We start from the raw sequence: 21,775 nt of genomic DNA, 5'->3' as shown, positions 1-21,775 counted from the left end.
CCCCTCAGAAAGAAAATAAAAGCCCTCCCACGTGTCTTCCTCATGGGAGGACACCAGACTAATAAATTGCCATATTTTACTGAAAGTGAAGCATATGGATAATTTTGGACTTCAAGAGCTTTAGCTAAATGCATCTCAATTATGTTCACCAAATGTTAGCAATGCAGACTGGAATTCAGCCGTCTGATTTATAATGTAATTCAGCCAACCACTTCGGTTTAATTTGGTACATACCACATTATGTTTGCTTTAAGCAAATTATCTCTTTAAGAACATTACATGAGAAATAGTGTGATAACATTCTTTAAAACGTTTCCTCCAAATTCAATTTAAAGGAAAAATGACTTTATAAATATGTTCTTTATGAGACATGGCTGATCTTAAATGTTCTTAAGGATGTTTAAACTTGAAAAAACTTGTAAATGATCTCCGTGATCTGTGCTTTTCCCATTGCGTTCTGTCAAACAGTCCGTTCCAAACCTGCACGATTTTTCTTTCCTTTGTGGATCATCCAGAGACATTTAGAAAAAAAAATTGTGTCTATACAATGAAAATCTATGGAGTCCAATATTGTCTGGACCTCAACATTCTATTAATATATCTTCTTTAATGTTTTTGCAATGACATGAGAGTGAACAAAAGATGACAGAATTTCCATTTTTGAGGCAGCTAACTCTTTAAGACAAACTAATTCAACTAATTGTTCAGTAGGGTTTGTGACTAGTCTACTTCAATGCTCTGCCGTGACACTTTAAGCTTGACGACGACTAGTCGCTGGTCCTATAGAGGGCACAACAGGATAAGAAATCTCTGAAGGACTTCCTCATTTATACTCCGTTTCCAAACAGTTAAAATGACAAATAAATGCGTACTCTGAAAGCGCTCCACTAGACGTGTGATTATATTACTGGAAGCTCAAAATTGAATGGGAGAATGCACGTTTTAAACAGCAAGTTAATCACCATTCTGATAAAAACGATCTGTTATAGGAGCAATAGCTATGTGGGCAGTACTGTGTCATACGCCATAGCTGTACACAAGGTGTTTTTTGAGTCTCAACTCCAGGTACAGGCTTACTTGTTAATTAATGATCTCATCACCGACTACATTTAATCATTTAGACTAGTCAATGTCGACACCACTTTCATCACATAAAAGTTGACTTAAAAAACTCTGAAGTTGTTCAGGACCTATTGTTCACAGATAAACAAAGATGCCATCGCTTTGTTATTTTGTTATCTAACGCATTGCCGTTTTTAAGGCCACTGTACCTATAAATACATTGGAGGATACAGGATTACCAAGCTGCCATACCATCCAATTTCATCTGAAAAACCTCTGTACAGCACTTAAATGTCAGGCAATCCCTGGTGGGTCTGAGCTCCAGAACAATGATCTACTGTCCCTTCACACAAACCACTGTTAGCGTCTCCGCCTTCACAGAGAAGCCACAAAACAAGCCAAATTGAGTTCAAGGCGGCAAATCATGATTGTCCAGAGTAGACAAAGAGTTTGGGAGTGGTAGTCAGTGACTTTTGGGTTACTCTCTATGAGCTTATGTTCAGTAAAGACATACAAAGACTCATCTGAGGTTCAAAGCAGAGAGTTTGAAATGTAAAATACTTCAAGAGCATGTCTTACCTTGCACTAGTTAGTGCAGCAGACTATGCCACTTCCTGCACAACTTTCTGAAGTCCATGAAGTGTGTTTAAAAAGAAGCCAGAAATCAAAGCATTTCTACTCGGCCTGTTGAGATTTTAAGTATTATGGGGGCTTTGCGACGTTTTCCTTCACACTTTGCCTTATATGGGCCGTTTGTGTGGTTTATGATGCTATTTCTAAGTCTCTCTGCTTGACGAAGCCCTCTGATCTAAACACAGCAAGAATACTTCTGTAGGATATAACTGAGATCTGTTTGAGCATAGAGGATTGATCCAGCTCAATCTGTTTATTTTTTCAATTTGGAATAAATTATATTAAGCAACTTGAGTGACATGCCAAAACTAGGACACTGTAGTTGAGCTCACTGACAGTTTGAGTTGTGGACTTACATCACAGAAGACATCTATACTAGGGATATGCATCTCCATAATTGAGGGCAATGCGATACGCATATCGATGCATTGTCAAAGATACATATGAACCAGCTACTGACGCAATGCAATACGATTCACCACTATTATAATGCAATGTGATTCAATGCAATAGAGAGAAAAAAATATGATGCTATGCAATTCAATGTGGTACAGATAGTTTGCTTTTGTTTCTTTGGTTCAGACTATATAATCTATATGTGACTCTCAGGACAGCAGAGATGATGAGATAATGCGCTGTAGAATCAATCATTTACAAACCGTCTTCAGTATCTGATAGCTAAAACAACGGCCAAATTACAGCTCAACAGTTAGCCATTTTGGTTCCATTTATTATATTTTCTGAAATATAAGTTGCATTTTTTTCTGAAACATGCACAAAGTAAACATATTTGAATTTTTCCAAAATGAAAGAGGAACATGAGTTCAAGTTTATTTTTCACTAGCTAGGACCACAACACAAACAAGCTATGAAACTGTTAGTTGAAAAGAGTGTTGGGGAAGAGTAGAAAGAGGATGAAGGGGTCGAGGAAATGGGATGATGGTCAGGTTGATCAGGGCATCTAGAATTGATGGCTCAGAGAGACTCAGGGAGGGGGTACCATCTCTATCATATTTTTAGGCTAGACAATTAGGACCCCTGATACAACTTGAAAGAAAGAGAATGTGGGATAAGGTTGGCTGAATGGATGAGAAAAAATAGGGAAGGGTGGGTTCGAGAGAAAGAACCAAACAGTACAGTGGTGGCCCGATATATGGAGGTTTCGGGAAGGTGATCGTATGGGGCATGCCCCTGCTCCTGAACATCTGTTACCCAATTAACTCCCATGTATTGCATATTTTTTGCTTCAAATAAATTTGTTTAGGATTGGCATTTATATTAAATGAATTTATGTTTGTTTTACACCTACAGTTTTGGATAATTGAGGAGAATTACAATGTTATTGAAAATTGAAGTAGTTGGAATAACAGCTTTAAAGGGACAGATTAGTTTCACTGTACAAGTTTCATGATTTCAATTAATTAGACATGCTTTTTGACTACTAAAATTTCAATTGAACAGAATATAATGAAACCCAGCATAATAATTATAATATTTAAAACTGAAAAAAAAAAACAGAACTTAGTAGAATAGAAAAACTGAATTTGGTAAAAAATTAAACAGATTTTATAGAGTCCTACAGCTGAAGCGAAATCCTTTTTCATTACTGTGTTGGCGGATCTTAGGGCTGGGCGGTATATCAAGTTTATACAATATATATTGATAATTTTCTTTATAAGCGATTCGACATGAGGCAATACCTTTTATATGGATATACAGTAGTTTGATACGAGCACATCTGAAAATATAGAGGACACAGACTGAGCTGCTGCGGAGAAAGTGCTTAATCCAGTTTGTTCTAAACATGTGACAAGCTTCATATTAAGGTCTTTAAAAACTGGTAAGACATACACTCCCCTCCAAAAGTATTGGAGCATTGAGGCCAATTACTTTATTTATGCTGTAGGCTGAAAACATGGTGAACCAACACATCGGTCACATGAGCAATGGGTGGGTTCAAACAAAAGGTGCTATCTTCTAAGCTGTGTTTATCAGATCCAGATGAAAATACTTGGAAATAAAAGCTGAAATGTTGATCTCGTTACATAATCAAATGTTTTCAGTCTACCTCAAAAATAAAGGAATTGGCCTCACTCTTCCAACAATTTTTGAGAAGAGTGTAGTTTTTAGTTTTGTTTCACATATTTGTTTAAGCGTCTCGGCCCGTCATGCTCTGACAGACTCTAGGCTACTCGCGTGGTTTTATGTGTTTGAGATTCTTCCTGAATGCACAACTTATATTTCACAGGTATATTCTCCATCTGTAAATGTTAGAAAGCCATGGAAATATTTCCATTTTTTCTGTAAGAAGTGCATGAGCTTTCTATTTTGAGACGCTAAACTTCACAGACTTCAGTGAACGAGCACCAAACTGACAGAGCTCTTCGCTGAAGTATTTGTAGTTGGACAATAAATGTGACGTAGAGTTTTAAATCTACAAGTATATCTGTTTTTGACTGTAATGGGATAATCAAAATACCCTAACACAACTCTGTGCTTTTGTTTTCATTTATTTTCATTTTTAGTTTAGTGAATTTAACTTCCGCTTTATAAGCCTTACTTTTGTTTTTAGATTGCAATGTTTGAAATGTGATTTTAACCTTTTTTTGCACATAATATATAGGCTTACATGGTTACATTCACTTTATTTGTTTTCATAGTATTTATATTTTGTTGGGACAACATTGGGTGGTAAGTGAAATATACTCTATATATATTAAATACAGATTTTTTTAAATACAAATACAAAAAAACTGGGATATACACAGAATTTTTATGAATTTTTGCCCATATCGCCCAGCCCTAGAGGGACTGTGCACTTGCAATGCATTGGCCAAGCATTCATGTTTTCATTTACGTACTGCACTCTGACCCTGCAGATCAAACACCTGTTTCTCTCGTTCTCTCTCTGGCTCCAGCTGACCAAACACATCAGACATTCCTCCCCGCACTCCTCTCCAGCAGGCAACCACACTCTCCTGCACAACTATACACTGTGCATTCTCACTATCTTTAGTCTCGTAATCTGTGTAAACAGGTGGAGGTACACGCAGACATGTTTACTGCGCTCAAAACAAGTCTCTGGACACACACCGACAACTAAAGAGCCGTTGTGGAGAGCGACGCTGTGGGTCAGAACCAGTCATGCAGAGGAGAAACTCAGGAATGCTCATTTTCCTTCAAATAGCTGCCAGTCCCAGGGGCCGGAGCGGAGCTAAATAAAGTGTGAGGAAACAAGACTGGATGAAAGCATGGAATAAAGGTTTATCTGAACTTCACCGCAGTGCATGAGCTCTGATTAGTTTAGTTCAGTCAGACTCAGTGCTGTTTCCTGTCAGCCTATATGCTCCAAACACACACATATATGCCCGAACCACAAGCTTAATAAAAATGTACAAAACACAGACAAACTGAGATGAATCCTGACATCCAACACAGACCAGACCGTCAAATAAAATCTGGGCACATGCATATTAGCAAAAAACAAAACAGGGACAAAAGATTCCATCAGAACAGCTGCAACAATAGATATAAAATTATAAATCAGTTATTTTAAATTGTAATAATATTTCACAATATTACTGGTTAATGTATTTTTGATCAAATAAATGAAATAATTTTTTTCCCATGAACAGCCCAAACCACATGGACTCTTATCTTTTTGATTCTGTTTTGGGTCACTTCTTAAATCCTAAACTCAGGACAGATGATTTGCAGTGCGACCGCAGTCTGAACGGTCATATCAGCATTCATGCGATATTTACATCACACTAGATGGACATTCATCATAAGTGAGTGCTGACAGGAGTCACTCTAAAGATTTTATATACTGGTATTAGTGTTGTCAAAAGACCCGGTACTTCGGTACCAAGTCGGTACTAAAAAAATGAAAATGTGACGGTAGCAGGTTTCTTTAAGTAGCCTACCGGTGTTACCGAGTACCCGGTCAACCTGGTTCTTGACGCATACAGCGCTATGATTTCCGCGAAGCAGAAAACGCAGACAGAATATCAAAATCCAGTAATGAAAATGAAACTTACATTTGAATATGGACAGTCACGGAATTTGTCAAAGTTGCATAGATTAATCAAATCTCCATATGGACCAGTATCTGTAAATGTTAAGCCGCAAAAGTTGGTTGAAATCTGAATCCTGCATGTTCTGCGCGTCTCTGTGTTAATGAATGGATGGTTTGTTTACTACATAGACTGAAGCGCGTGATGCTTGCAGTAATTTCATGTTCATTTTTACATAAAGGCATTGTGCTAGAAATATGACTATTATTTAGTAGAATGTATATGATACTGCTACTACGGTTGAAATTTTTTAAAGAATTAAATCACACAATATTTCTTATATGTTTAAATTTTAATAGCAAATCCCGTTTATCAAATAAATAAAATGGTAAAATTTCATTAATTAAAAGACAAATTAAATTTGGGTGAAACTTTTTTTTACTGTTTTTCATAATTATATTAATTGTAGAAAAACTTTAAACATAATTGTAAATAAGTATAAAGAATGGCATTGGTTTTAATTTTAGTGATAAAAAGTCTTTTCTTTTTTAAATTAGAATATTTTTGTGTTTTGCTTTGGTACTGAAACTGGTACCGAGAACCGTGGATTTTCACTGGTATCGGTACCGAATACTGAAATTTTGGTACCGTGACAACACTAACTGGTATGATCGCTCAGTGAATATGACAGACTCTGTGGATGTAGTCAGTGGAGAGATAAAGAGGTGTTGAACTTATGAGTATTGCTATGTCAGCTCTATACAAGCTAAACTCATGGGGTCCTATCATAAATATTTAAAAACTTTGCTCTGTGTCTTCTTATCTTTGCTCATGAATTCACTGGCTTCAGTGGCACATCAGCTTATAAATGAATGGATAAATGATTACTGCAGCAGGCCCCGTGTTTACTTCCATGTGACAGCGCGCTTATATCTTGAGTGAGTTTATATGACACACTTACTGCAAGCGCTGCAGGTGAAGCAGCTGTCGTGGTACAGGCTGCCCATGGCCTGACACGCCTGACTCGCTCCATACACTGCCTTGCTGCACTTCACACAGCTGCCTGCAAAAGAGCAAGAAAACAAACCACGTCACACTTTCAATTCCATTCTATATACTGCAGGTAAGAAGAACTTAATGGAAGAGTGTGTAAGAGGGAAGGGAATGCTGGCGAGGAGTCGAGCGTCAGTGCAGAGGTCAGCTGAGTTGTGACACTAACCACAATAATGTTTGTTCTGACGGGACACTTAGTGTGAAGCACTGGATGTTGATATTGGAGTTATGTAATTACAAATTGGAATTATGTTCAACTAAAATGTTGTATTACTTATCTAGACCACAGTTCTGCACATTTGATTCCCTCTCAAACAAGCTTCATGAGGTGCATCCCGGGATCAGGGTTACCAAGTCTGCGAAACAAAACTAGCCCAATGGCCAATCAAAATGCATGGATGAGTCTTAACTTAACTTATATATATATATATATATCCAAAAGTTAAAGGAAAACTTGAAATTGCATCATATGACCCCTTTATAATAAAATAATACAATAATTGAAATGCAATGCAAAGAAAACATCAATTTTAAATGCCATACTAGAACCATAAATATAGCTTGTTTTTCTTATTCCGTTGCTGCCCCCCAAGAGAGTAATACTATACTTCTGATAGTTCAGACACACACACACACCTGCCCCCTCCTCCTCAGACTTGATGCAAGGGCAGGTTGCCAGATTGTGACACCAACAGGAACGAGTGCACTTGACGATGAATGAAAAAACACGCTGTGTTTCCACCAACTGGCAACCCAGCGTGCCGAAATACAACTGGGTAAACTGGCTGTGGACGGGTTTCACAAACCAAAACAACAGACAGACATTCTGGCCACAAACACACATTTTCAAAAGAGAATCCCTTATGAAACAAAAATATATTGCAGTATATTGGAAAATATCATGTAATATATTAGGCATATATTCTTATATATATTTATTTTTTCCAATATATTGCAATATATTGAAAGCGGCAATCATTTGTATATTTTGCAATATATTATGTAATATATGTATCATCAATATATTATTAAATGTATTCAAATATATAATATTTTAGAAAATAAAAAGGGGAAATTAATATATTACAATATATCACAATATATTTTAAGAAATATATTGGTAAATATATTTTCCTTTCATAAGGGATAACTGACTGAAGCATTGTTTATCAGATAAACAATTATGTTAACTTAGCATGTTTCTTAGATATCTGCAAACATATTATGGTATTTTTATGCTTTAGTACAGAGGCCCCCAACCATTGGGTCGCGACCAACTACCAGGCCGTGGAAGAACGGTTACCAGGTCGCAAGAAAATTTGGGAAAAATGTGTATAGATATGACACTGTTATTTATTGCGTGTTAGTGATTGTTCTTATCAGTATTTTTGTTGTATGCAAATGATATGGAGTAGCAATTTGATGATTTCATGTTAAATAAGTAAATGAAAGATCTTTTCTGCTCTGATCTGTCACATATTAGGGGTTGAACGGATCGCAGTATGTACGGATGAGACCCTGTACTGTTCGGCATGCACATGATTCACAGATTAATTTACCAATTTACACGTTCAAGCAATTTTAAACCACAAAATGAAGAAACGAAAGAGAGCTCAATTTGATACTCACGCGCTGTTCTCACACACAATCAAAGCGTGCCCAAGAGAACATACGGAGACGTGTTTCAGACAGCGCGGAAATACAGTTGCATATATTTACGGCTTATGTCAAACGCTCCACAGCCATGTCATTGTGCTTTACATATTTTTTTTCTTCCTCATCCAAAAAAAATACCAGATCTGTGACTCAAAAAAATAAAACAATATAATGCATTGAACCACTATAATACTATATAATAGCCTAATATATATATATATATATATATATATATAGGGATATATCCACCCAATCCACACCCCCCCCCCCCCCCCCCGAGTCCAGCCAGTCTGCGAGAAAATTTTCCAAATGTAACCGGTCCGTGTTGGAAAAAAAAAGTTGGAGACACCTTTAGAAGAGTCAAAAACGTACATACAGCACCTTTAAGAGAACATTACATTAAGATGAGCTTAAGATAACTACAGCTCAAGTGAAATCACAAGACTGTCGGTTAGGAAGGTGAGCGGAGAGCACAAGAGACTCTCTGTCCATCTCTGTTGGTTCAGGCTGGTCTACGTGGCATACACAAGGAGAACATTTCAGCAATCATGAGCTGAGATAACAGCGTTAAACAGACAGAGGTCTGCTCTTAGCCAGCGCTGGCCTCACACAAAAGAGCCTCTGTTTCATCTGGTATTCAGCAAACATCATGCTAACAAGTTCTGCCCACTCAGCAAAGCCTGGTCCAAACCTGCCAAGCTCAGTCTGACTTTCAACACAAACACAATCAGATCCACATCTGCTTTACAAAAAGGCTTTTCATTGAAACAAGATTCATTTAAACACCATGTTGTAGCACTTTAAAACTAAATCTGGATTCAAAACAAAATATTTTTTATGCAAGAATTAATTTGGGTCAGAACGACATGTTGACATTATGATTTCCATCAATGCATCACATGCTGGAAATCCGTGAGTCATCACAAACATATCGCACCCAACAATCAAAATTGTAGGAAATCTTTAACTGGGAGCCAATGAGTTGTTGGTTCCTTCTTATGTCATGTTTCACACAAAATCTCAAGGAAGACTCCATAAAGCAGATACTAATGGCTAGCATTGCAACGTCACTTTCCAGCACACATGCACGTTGTTGTAAGCCGTTTATGAAACTAAACAATGTAGATTTATGTTGTGGTTATGCTCCAAGATGGCATAAACAACATTTTCAAATATATAAAGTTAATTTCTGATTACATTCGGCACTAGGTACTGAAGTGCATGCTCAGCAGCACTATTCACAGCAGAAAATAGGCTGTATTAGAATACAGATGTCAGTCTCACAGTTGCGTTTATACAGCATTTGGTTTTTTACAAGCATGAAAACTGCATAACAGATCTTAAAATTTTCTGGAATGAGGAATTTTCCTTTTTCCCAAAAGCAACTAAGTTCGCAAATGCTGTCAACTAATGATGCTTTTGGGAAACACACCCCAGGGTTATTATAGAAACTAAACTAAACACACATATACATATACATATATATATATATATATATATATATATATATATATATATATATATATATATATATATATATAATTGTTACTTTAAATACAAAAATTTTTTTTGTTTAAAGCGCTATATAAATAAAGGTGACAAAATATATTTTAACTTAACACAAAACTTTAGATTAACTCAATGTACTGACAAAAATAAATATATATATAAGTATTTAAAGAAACATAAGTAATAAAAAATATCAAACAACAAAATTACTAAAACTTTAAAATTAAAACAGAAAAAAAGAAAATACAAAAAATAAAAACAAATTAATAAAATGTAAAAAAACAAAAAAAAAAACACTATAATATTATTATTAATTACACATTTAACCCAAATCTACACTATTTGAATAAAACATAGAAAGATAAATGGCAGAAGTTATGGTTATTTACAAGTTTGCCAAATGATTATTCAGAGCAAATCAGAAAATAATCAATAGATCTATAAGGGGAGAAATGTTAGATTAATCGACTAACTAGAGAAAATGAATCAATAGATTTATCAATTAAAAAAGGTTAGTTGCAGCCTTAGAATTAATACAAGCTTATTTGACCAAATATGAGCTGCTGCAGATTTCCCAAACTGTTAGACAGATCAAAATGATTTTCTGTGGTAATCGAGCATGTTCCAGATGCTGTCAATATAGCGGTGAAGATGCTCTGAACCTGAAACAAATCATGTGGAGTGAATTTCTAACAAGCATCACTGTCTGTTAAATTAACACATTATCACAGATGACACATGCAGAGAAATGTGCTCACATTCACACTGGACTGTTTTCAACTACTCTCAGAGAACATACATCTTGCACATAGATCTACATCGACTCAAAATAACCATTACCAGTAAATGTAGCCCCTTGAGAGCTGGCGAGACCACTCAGTAGATTCCCATCAGCACGAGTGCTATTTATTTACAGCATCTACAATAAAAGACTGAATCTGTTTTTGCTATTTATCAGCCCACGTGTGTTTATTAATACATTCATGTGAGTACAGCCAGGGCCCTAAATTTATACCTACCAAATGCCACACAAGTAGAAACTAGCTTTGGCAAATAGGTAAAACCATTTCTTCCCAGCTGTCCAATACTTTATCAGGAACAGACACATAATGCATAGTTTAACTGAACTGGTTGTGGCACACCAACAGTCACAACTATGCAAGGAGAAAACTGAAATAATAATCCTGCGATAGAGGGAAAAAACTAATTATGTAAAATACAATTATTTTATATTAAATTAATAAATAACTCCATATTTAGTTTAATAATAGGAAAAAATTATATCATGACCATTTAATTATTGCACAATGATTATCTTGCACTTCAGCTCTGTAAATGATTGATGTCATTTCTAAAATGGGGAAATTAGCCAAACTGTAATGGTGAACATTTGGACACTTGTTTGACTAGTAAAATTATTGTGCAAGCCCAAATTTATTTAACTTTATAGAAATATTTTACATTTGATTGCATACTATAATAACAGCCCATTTTAAAATAACTAAAACGTGACTTTTGTCCCCTTCTTAACAGGTATTAATTACTGTAATGTTATTTTTGTAAACAATTTCCAGCATTTCACTAATAAAAGTGTGTGTATTTAACATGCATTCACATTAACGCACATGCAGCAGGGAAAGGGACTGATCCCTTCGTCAGCTCAGAGATGTGGATTCATACAGCAATTAATTTGTCACATGGATTTGGCCTCTGTCAAAAATTTCCAAATAGTGCTCAAGAAATTACAGCAGGTACATTTTCCCAGTTCATCCGCCATTAAAATGTAGGCCAAACAGTTAATTCAGAGTACAGCCATTCAAAAGAGCAGGACATGAACTCAAAAGCTAAGGGACAGGAAGCCAAGAATCCTAGACGACAATTAAGATAAAGCCATCTAGTCGACAGGCAGATTAAGGAATCCTTCATCAAAAGAGCGCAGGGCACAAAGCATTAAAGTCTGCTGTTGGTATGTCTGTGTGCACAAGGCGGGACTCCCTCCCTCCCTCCAGCCAGCCAGACTCACATCTCACCCACTGTCTCTTCCAAAACAAAACACAGCAGCAGGGAGAGGCCAAGCATAACACACTCCAGACGGGGGGGGGGGGACGCCAACCATTTGGATGTCAGCAGAGGCAAACTCGCCATTAGGCTTCACTAAAGAGTCTGGTCATTTATTACCATCTCTTTGTCCTCGTTTAGCTACTTTGTAAAATGTAGACATTCCTTAACATCTCGGCGGAGCAGCAGCTGTCAGACGGAGACTATAAACACCAGCATGGCTTTACTGTGCCATTCACTGGCACTGCCAACTCAGCATCAAGAACGCATCATCAGGACACAGGTGGATGTCAAAACATCCTTCAGTGCCTAAACTGAGTCTTCCCTAATGAATGTAAACACAATAGTTTGGTCATCAATGCGCTTTTCAATAGCACATAAATTAGGGGTAATCCTCAAATAGATATGTATTCCTTATTAATATGGATTTGAGTTACAATTTTCACATTTCTGTGTTTTTCAGCTTATGTTATCATAGTTGGGTAAATTCTAAGTGAATGGCATCTACAACAAACACCATTTATAGTGTTGCCATTTGATCTAATAGCAAAAGAACGAAAGAAAAAAAAAAGCATTTCTATGACTTTTCCAAAAAAAATTATCTACAATGGTTAGATGTCAAATTTGCCTTCACTCTCAGCTGTTGTTTTAGAAACAAACAATATATATATATATATGCTATGCTAGATTTACAATGTTGTAGGTTACACAACTCCCATTAATATATAGCCAGAATATGTTTACTTACCATGATTGTGTATGCTGTATATTTATTATCTATATATAAATACATTAACTGTATATATTTTTAACCAATATTTGCATGTCTTTGTATACAAACACTTAATATAATTATATAAACACTATATAATTTATATATAAATATAAAATGGTTTTCCTTTTTATATATATTTTATATTATATATTTTATAATATATATTTTATATATATTTATATTATATTTTATATATACACACACACACACACACATATAAACATACACAGAACACAAACATATAGTATGTAAACAAACTTATTTTGAATCGATTTATCATGTTTAAACGTTTTGCAGCCCTATTATTGTCCAAAAGTTACTTGTTGTGGCCTGAATGATATTTGACGTTTTCAAGGCTTAAAAAAAGAATACTGTGTGGGGCTGACGATGAAGCAATGGACTCTATTCACCCACTCCTCAGTATATGAAAAATCCTTGATTTGTTCAGTTCATGCAAGGCCAAAGAAAGCATTTGTCACTCAATCTATGTTTATAATCAGATAGTATGAATCAGAGAGAGAGAGAGAGTGAGAGTATGAATCAGAGAGAGAGAGTGACTGTCAAGTACAGTACAAAGTACAGCACAATGGTCACGAGGATATGAGCTGCGCGGCAAACACTCCATGTACTTTGTGGTTTTGTTTAGTTAAATTTAAACCAGCTATTTCCTAGTGATCACAATATACAGTCCATGTAAACAACAAATGTCCAGAGACATGCTTAGAGGAAACTATGCATCTATGTAGGCTCGGGCACAAGCATGCTAATGTTTGTGTCTATATTGCATGTCTGTATCTCTTCTGCAATCACAGTAACATATACTAAAGATTCTTCACACACACTACAAGCTCTATGCTTTTCCAGCAGGAAATTCCTTTAGCAAGACTGAATGATTTACAAAAGCTCAATGGAAACAGCAAGTGCAGCTAGGCACTGCTAGACCATCACGCTTTATATCTGAGAACTATTCTCAGTGCACTTTTTCCATATGGCAGTAAAACCTATAATCCGTTCAGTTATGGATCAACTGATTCCTTAAGATATTTTTTCCACCCTTCTACTATATACACAAGTGTAAATATTAAGACAAGGAAAACAATAAAACTTTGTTCAGTACATCATCAGAGACTTCACTTTCAAGAACACTGAGGAAACTGAAGACAAGCACATAAGATGCACTTGTCAGCTTCCTCTGTTAGCCATTAAAGCTAAAGCTAGGAACATAGGCTCATTAATAGGTTCCAAATTATATTCAGCTCCTTCTTACGTGACTTTTTGTAATGTGTTGTCTCTCACACAGAGACCACCCACGATTTCTTTACGTGTTTTAGTAGTCTACTTAGGTGTCATAGTGTTACACTTGTTTATGGCCCTCACTCAGGATAGATGGCATATTTAATTTGAAGCAGAGGCTGTGAATAATCACAGTACAGACCATTGGATGGGTTGTGCTTGTGTACCGTGGTGTTGATTGTTCAGACAAAATATGAAAATATGGCTTTCCAACAAAAAAATAAATAACTGCAAAAATTGACCAACGTAAAACTATAAAGACACTGGCTGAAATGTACTCTTTTTGCATCACGTTAAAGGAATAATTCACACAAAAATGAACATTCTTACGTCATTCCAAACCTCTTAGACATACTTTCTTCTGCAAAGCGCAAAAGAAAATATTTTGAAGAATGTTGGAAACCAAACAACTTTTGATCCCATTGACTTCCAAAAGATCTCTCTAAATATTCTCTTTTATGTTCCACAGAAGAAAGACACTCATACAGTAAAGACATGAGGTTGAGTAAATGACAGCATATTCATTTTTGGGTGAACCTCCCCTTTAAATATGCCATATTCCCTGAGCTTCATAAGTATATACCTGCACTTCAACCATAAATCCTTTTAGTCTTAGGTCAATAAACTTGTAACCAAAGTAAACTGAAACTAAATTTAACACTGAGCATGAACGATATTAAAATACCTTGAGTGTTTGGTTTGTAATATCGTCTGCCAGAGACAATTGTTAGGTCTTGTGTAGAGACAAAAGTGAATGAATTAGTTTTGCAGGCCCACTGCCCACAGAGCGAATAATAATGGGGATGGCGATGTTGGTTTAGGGTTGTTTCATACACAGCAGGCACCATGCAACAGGAGGAAACTTTCCTTAGTGTAAGAAATATCCATTAGCTTCAATAGACTCCCACAGATCAGAGTCTAGCTCAATGAAAAATGAAAAGAGGTAGCCTAACAGCAATGTCTGCCTTTGGCAACTGAAATGTAATAAAATAAATTATCAACAGATTAGAAAAAAGCAGGTCCAGGAATAGCTTCTGGATAGGAAAAAGCACTGGTAACAGGGATCTAGGCTACATCATTATTTCACACACTTGCATACAACTGAATGTATGGCTCATTGTGACAAGAACCATACACACACACATATAGTGTGTGTCAAATAGTGAAGGTCAAGTAGAAACAGGCAGATGGTTTTTCAATCAGCAAGCTGCTAAACAAAATTGCAGATGTGAAAAAGATAAATATAAAAACACCAAACTGGCAGTGATCACATTGTGCTTACCAAAGTACTCAGCCTTTGGCTGGGCGTCCATCTCCTTTTCCAGGCGTTCAGTTAGAACTTCTAATTTTATTTCAGCCACAGATGGCCCCTGATCCGTCTGTACATGGAGGGTCTGGCATGGCAGCTTAAGTGCCCGAGAAGGGCTGGAAGACTCATCATGGGGCGACTCAACAGGGGCAGAAGCGGGCACTGTCAGGTTACCATGTGCAGAGCTCTTGGGTTGGGATGGCTCACCTTGCTTCCCTCCATGAGACAATGGAGATTGGGTCACCTGGGTAGAGGAGGGGGTGCCAATATTATGAGCTCCCCCATTTTGATATGTTGGTCCACTGGCAGGCCTATGGGCAGAGCTTAGTTGGTGCTGAACAGGGCTAACCTGTTGCGGCTGGTGATATGCATCCCTGTACGTTCCTGTGGGCGACTGAGAGGGAGACTTCCCTGTTTGAGGGAATCCCTGAGACACTGGATAATAATTCTGACCTGCTCCAGGTGAGCTGGAAGAGGAGGAACTGTTGGAGAAAGGAGATGATGGCGTCTGAGATGGGTAAACACTTCTTGATGCCCATGTGCCAGGGGGGCTGGTAGAGGGTGCCGATCGGGCTGGCACTGGTATTGGGTTTACAGCATTCCCAGTCTCCTTAATGTCATAGACCCTGTTGCTGGATCCATCAGGTAAGCTGGCCAAATTATGCTTTTGTCCTTCATAAGATATGTATGGAGTCACACTGGCAGTGCCAACCATTGGTCCAGACATGATAGGTGGTTTGGCTGCTTCACCACCCTGTCTATAACTATTGATGGGTGGTCTGTCTTTGGTGTAAAATGTGTTATCTGACACTTTCGAGTGACTTCCATTGATTCTTGCCGCCAGACTGTTTCTTGCCATCTCCTCTTGCTGCTTCTGCGTGTGTATTTTGGTCATCTTTGAAGCGAAGACTTTTCTGGTTTCTTCAAAATCCGGGTTGTTTCCCGCATCTCTCTTCACGCGAAATAAGCCGTCCTTCGATGCTTCATACATGTTCAAGTCCTCGATGAATTTACTCGCCTCAAGTCCCAAATCGTCGTATTTATCCATGTTTGCAACTAGAAGTAAGAACTGAAACACTCAGAAAGTTTTTAACGACTTCTGTCAAAGGAGGATCTCCAGCGGTAAATTTAGACAAACCATTGAAGACGGAAAACTGATGGGGAACAGCTGTCCAAACTCATTCACCTGTGAAAAGCCACCAGTAAGATCAGTCAAAACTGCTTAAGCCAAGTAAAGGGTTTAAGTTTCCACAGCAAACATCACACGACACAGATTAAATCCACTAAAATAGCCGACCCCCCAAAATAAATAAGTGACCAAGCGTGACGGGGAAGCTATTTCGACGAAAAACCTCTCGGCATTTTCTTAACCTGTAGATAAAACTAACTGTAGACAACGACAAAAAGAAGGAAAATCCTCAATGAAACTAACTAACAGCTGACTGAAAAGAAACGTACACGCGCAGAACTGCGCTTGTAACTTTCGGAGGGAGCTCTCCGTTTAAATCGACTGAAACTCGACCTAAACTCTAACATCTAACGAAGTCTACAACACAATGGACGAGAGCCAGTTTAAACGGCTGCTTTAGTGATCTCTTCTCCTCACCGAGAGAAACTGAGCGACTCCCGCCGAGTCCCGCGGTGAATGAAGGAGCGCGCGACCAGCACTGCAGTTCACGAGCGCGCCCACAGGAGAAGAGAGTCCGCGTGCAGGTTATTAACACGGGTCCACTCTAAATAATCAAGATCAGTGTTTTGGGGTTTGTTTGGAGAAGTTTTGAGCGGTTTAGAGAGCTTGTAGTCTACTTGAAAGAGACATGTAAAGACTCTCTGCTGTCGTGCGGTTGGGTTGTAACTTTACATGATTAAAGTAGTCTACACTGAAGAGAATTTTCTCGCCACAAGACATGTGGAAATAATAAAACATTTTATTTTAATTATAGTGAATTTGACATCTAACGTTTAATTTGATACGGTTAGGAGTCAACTTGTCTGCTGGACTGGAGCAAAACCCCAGTGTTTTAATAAAAGAATGAAACTGAGCCTAATCATCTAGGCTATGAATGAATAGATTAGATGAAAAAAATGCATGGCTAGATGAAAGGTTTTCATTTAATTAGGGAATTTACTGGTTCACGTTCAGTCCCTAAAATTCATGTTTCAGAATTTTCCAATATGCTTCAAAAATGGCAAAAAAGCAACTTAAAAGTACATTCACTATTCTAATACTTGAAGTCATTCATATCTGTGTGATGATCAAACCAAAATGTATGTTTTTCACAGACAATATTTCCTCTTAAGTCTTTCAAAGCATAACACAATGCATAATATTAAATTTGCCACAAAACTATTAGCCTATATAAACACAACATACACATGTTTGGTGGTTAATGTGGAGATCACTGCGGCATGCTGATCAGCCTCACAGGTTCCATCTGAAGACATTTCAGAGAGTTCCAGTAGCCAAACCAAACCATGATGTTGTGAAGAGGAAAGTGAAGTGAGGGATAACACAACTCATGTGATCAACTCCACAAGCCGAACATTCCTACACAGCAACATTATCTGCAGCATGAAGAGGTACAGAAATGCTTTCCCCTACAAGCACACACCTCACATGTCCAGTAACATTACATACACTAGTCCCTTGAAGTATGTGAACACTTACAAAGTTTTTTTTCATTAGCTACAAAGAAAAGCAAGTGCATTAAAATGCTGCAGGATATTTTCCCTTGTGCACTCCTCATTTGGGAGTCACACTAATGGTCTTCATGGTCAAAAGTGACTGGACACCTGACATGTAACTTTTTTTTTTCTTCAATTAAATCAGTCTAATATATTTTTTCTTTTGTATTCTGAAATAATTGTATGGTACTCATTAATACGTATGCAATAATTATGACATTTTTTTTTCATTGAAAAAAATAATAATATATATATATAGCACTTCCTGGTGAGAGCAAAAAAAAAACCAAACCTGTAATTTCATGGTGTGACCACTAGATTCAGATTGTATAGACTAGGCTTGTGAATGCCCTAGTTGTTTTTATACATAATTGCTGACTTTTATTAGGTTGTGGATTTAAATGTATATTAAAGCATTCTCAAAGACTACTTTTTGTCAAGGTTTATATTTTTTGTTGTTTTAAATGGTGATTCAGAGCGTAGGTTTTTGTATTATTACAAAATATTATTATTATTACTCTGGGTGCTTTCACATCTCTAGTTCGATTCATTTGGTCCGAACCAAGGGCAAACAATTATACATTGTAGCATTTTTCAGTTTTTTTGGTTCCTTTTCACACCACACTGATTGCTTTGGTCCGTACCAGTTGAAACGAACCAAAATGCAGTCACATGACAACATCTACATCACTCATTGGCCATGACGTATTTCCTTAACTGCTTTTCGATTGGTCAGAATTTACGTGTGGGAAAATTCCAACATAAGAGGAAAAGCCAGCAAACAACACGGAGACAACACAACTACACGACAACACGACTGCGCGGGATGGTTTTATCCCTGGCCATAATCTATCACATTGTTTGTATACACCACAATATGCAAAAAATAACCAGCTGATTACGGCAGCTGGTTTAGTCCAAAAATGATCAGTACTTTTTGCAGTTGGGTCTGTTCGAGGTCGGATCACATTCTCACCACAAACGAACCGCTCCAGAGTTCGTTTGAAAGCGTACCGAGACCACATCTTCAAGCAGGTCTCGGTACGCTTGTCTGGTTTGCTTTTAGTCCGCACCCGAGTGCGATTGCTGCTTTCTCACCTGCCCAATCGAACCGCACCAAAGGGGGAAACGAACTCTGGTACGATTCAAAATGAGGCAGGTGTGAAAGCACCCTCTCTCTCTCTATATATATATATATATATATACACACATGTATATGGTTATAGCCATACCAATTCATTTGAGTATGCATAATTATGTTTAAGTGTGTGTGAGTGGATGTATCTCTTTTACACTCTTGATGTTTTAGAGCATTGGTCGGCAACAGGTGGCCCGTGGACCAAAACTGGACTGCCAGCAATAATATCTGGCCCACGCCCGCAGCCAGATTATTTTGATAATGGCTGGTTCTCAAATAGATCTGTCATGACAGCAACAGTTACTCACAATCAAAGTATGTGAGCGGAGCGCAGAGTGGAGGGGTTGTGATTTTGACTGGAGCGTATAGCAGATTTCTTCGGTGTGTCGTGGTTTTCACTTGCTCCAAGAGCGCTCCACCACCGCTCCATCATGAGTACGATTCATGCCAACAACGCATAATATAACTGCATATTTAGCAAGAATTCACATGTTAAACATATTTAGCTAACTTGACAGTTATGTTATGTTATGTTCACTTAAATCAGAAAGAATGTGAAGTCTATGATGATGGCAATGGACATGAGAAGGAAGTTATAGTTCTCAAGGAATTTGTTTGTTCCTTCTAGATGGGCTACTGAATATTTTCAGCTGAAAGCATGATTTAAAAAAGTACTATAACACTTATTAATACGCAATCGCTCTCTCAATAATGCATTACAAATGTAATTTTACAGTGCTACTTCATCTGTATCCGATTTTGAATGAGCAGAAATCTGAAATTTTCATCACAAACAAAATTTGCACCACAAAAAGCAGCAATTATACCTTTTAATGCTGACAACCACGTTATTAGCTTGTTATATGGTAGTAAAAAAGTTTGCACACTAGTGTTCCAATAAGCCACTCTCCTGTTATTTTATTTTTAATATATGTTATGAACTGGATTTCAAACATAGGCCTACTGAAATACTTCAGACGTGGAGCGGTGTTTCTGATATCAGGGAGCACGGAGTGGAGTGGGAAATGGTGAAACTGGAGCAGAGCTGGAGCAGATTGATTATTAAATGCTCAGAGTGCGGAAGGGATATTGTTGACGCTCTACTCTGCTCACATACTCTTTCGGACACGGACACGGACACTTTTTGTTAATGACTGTCCTCCTACAGGATTTAACACAGAATAACAGCTCACTACCAGTTACAAAAGACACTGTAACACTCTGTCACAGGCAATTCTAGTTGCATTTTTCATCAATTAATTTCTTAAATTATACTTTGACTATATTCTGGGTTTTTTTTTTTTTTTTGGCCAAGTGCCACACTTCCTTGCTCACCCGTTTTAGACGGTAACCCTTCCTTGCTGTCCACTTTTTACTGCATTGTACTATTGATTTTATTTTACATAGTTGCAGTTTTACATACCAGTCATACCAGTTCATAGGTGTGTGTGTGTGATAGAGAGAAAGAGAGTTGGTGTGTTGATTTTGCACTCTAGATGTTTTAGAGCTTCACCCCTTCATTGCTGTGTAATTTTTCTGCACCGTGGGGGATTTGTAGATTGTACACACAAACATTTTTTGTATTTTCATTTTTCCCATTTATTTCCTATGGTCGGACATTTTTGACCGAAGACTATGAGTGTGACATTTTAATTTTTTTTTACATCCACTCAGCTTTTTCGAATCAAGCCCTCAATTTTTTATTTTATTTTTTACCAATCTGGTGAAGCTACGATTTTTGAAAATTCAAAATATAAAATTCTCCGGTCTGAAGTGACCGATGACTGCACAAGGTTAAAACTACTTATTCATTTTATGACTTTTCATTAACTGCTGTGACAGTGATTTTTAGTCAGTTACCTTCATGTTTACAAGTGTTGTTCGTCACGCATGAACGTGTGCCAATGTTTCACACCTTACTTCACTTTGAGACTTGTTTTATCAACCCAGTTTTTTGAGAAAGGTTTTTTCAATGCTCTTTTGCTATCTTTCTTGAAACAAAATTCCACTTGGTTATATGCAACAACATTCAGACATTCATAAGCGTCACCAAATGTGTCCAAATAATTTTTGGGGCCACTAGAGCTGCTGACAATGGTTATGCATTATTGTAGACCAGTACTGACAAAGAGTTTGCTCTAACCATCTGAGAGCTGTTATGGAATCAGTATAAATTGAATTGAGTGAAAAGCTGATTTTAAAAATGTATATGTAGTCTAGAATTTCCTGATGATGTTTTCCATTGTACTTTTGTATTGCACCCAGATTGTCAATAGTACATGTTCTTAGGACTCCTGCGCTTTATGTCTGGGTGCTTTTGGTTTGCCTGTATTTTTGGCTTGGCAAGTAATAATCAATAATCTGGTTCTTTAGAAAAAAAATAATAACACACATCCTTTCATCAAGTCACATGATTTGAAGAAACTGTACGAAGAGTTGTGCCAAATACTAAGGGATAAGGATTTGTTCAGATTCTTAGTAAACAAACATTTTGGTTACCACTGACTTCCACTGTGAGAGGTTTCTCAAAATATCATTTCATATTTCCCCAGAACAAAGAAAGCTACAGGTTTGGAGTAACATGAGGG

General features: G+C 37.2%; 1 protein-coding gene across 4 annotated transcripts in view; it reads right to left on the bottom strand.

Annotated features, from left to right (window-relative positions):
* Positions 1-17,100, bottom strand: part of LOC132158018 (LIM domain-containing protein 1-like) — a 45,033-nt gene extending 27,933 nt beyond the window's left edge. Inside the window, exons 1-3 of one of the 4 annotated variants that reach the window (XM_059567263.1) lie at positions 16,551-17,100; positions 15,338-16,420; positions 6,673-6,774 (exon numbers count right to left, since the gene is read on the bottom strand). In XM_059567263.1, the coding sequence (XP_059423246.1) occupies positions 6,673-6,774; positions 15,338-16,412 (1,177 nt within the window). In that variant the 5' untranslated portion in view covers positions 16,413-16,420; positions 16,551-17,100. Of the gene's footprint in view, positions 1-6,672; positions 6,775-10,769; positions 10,881-15,337 lie in introns of those variants that run through there. The other 3 variants (XM_059567262.1, XM_059567261.1, XM_059567264.1) reach the window with 3 other exon arrangements.
* Positions 17,101-21,775: the final 4,675 nt, after the last annotated feature.

Source organism: Carassius carassius, chromosome 15 (genome assembly GCF_963082965.1).
Source record: "Carassius carassius chromosome 15, fCarCar2.1, whole genome shotgun sequence".
Lineage (NCBI taxonomy): Eukaryota > Metazoa > Chordata > Actinopteri > Cypriniformes > Cyprinidae > Carassius > Carassius carassius.
The sequence above is the reverse complement of the archived record's forward strand: the minus strand, read 5'-3'. Positions and strand labels throughout refer to the sequence as shown.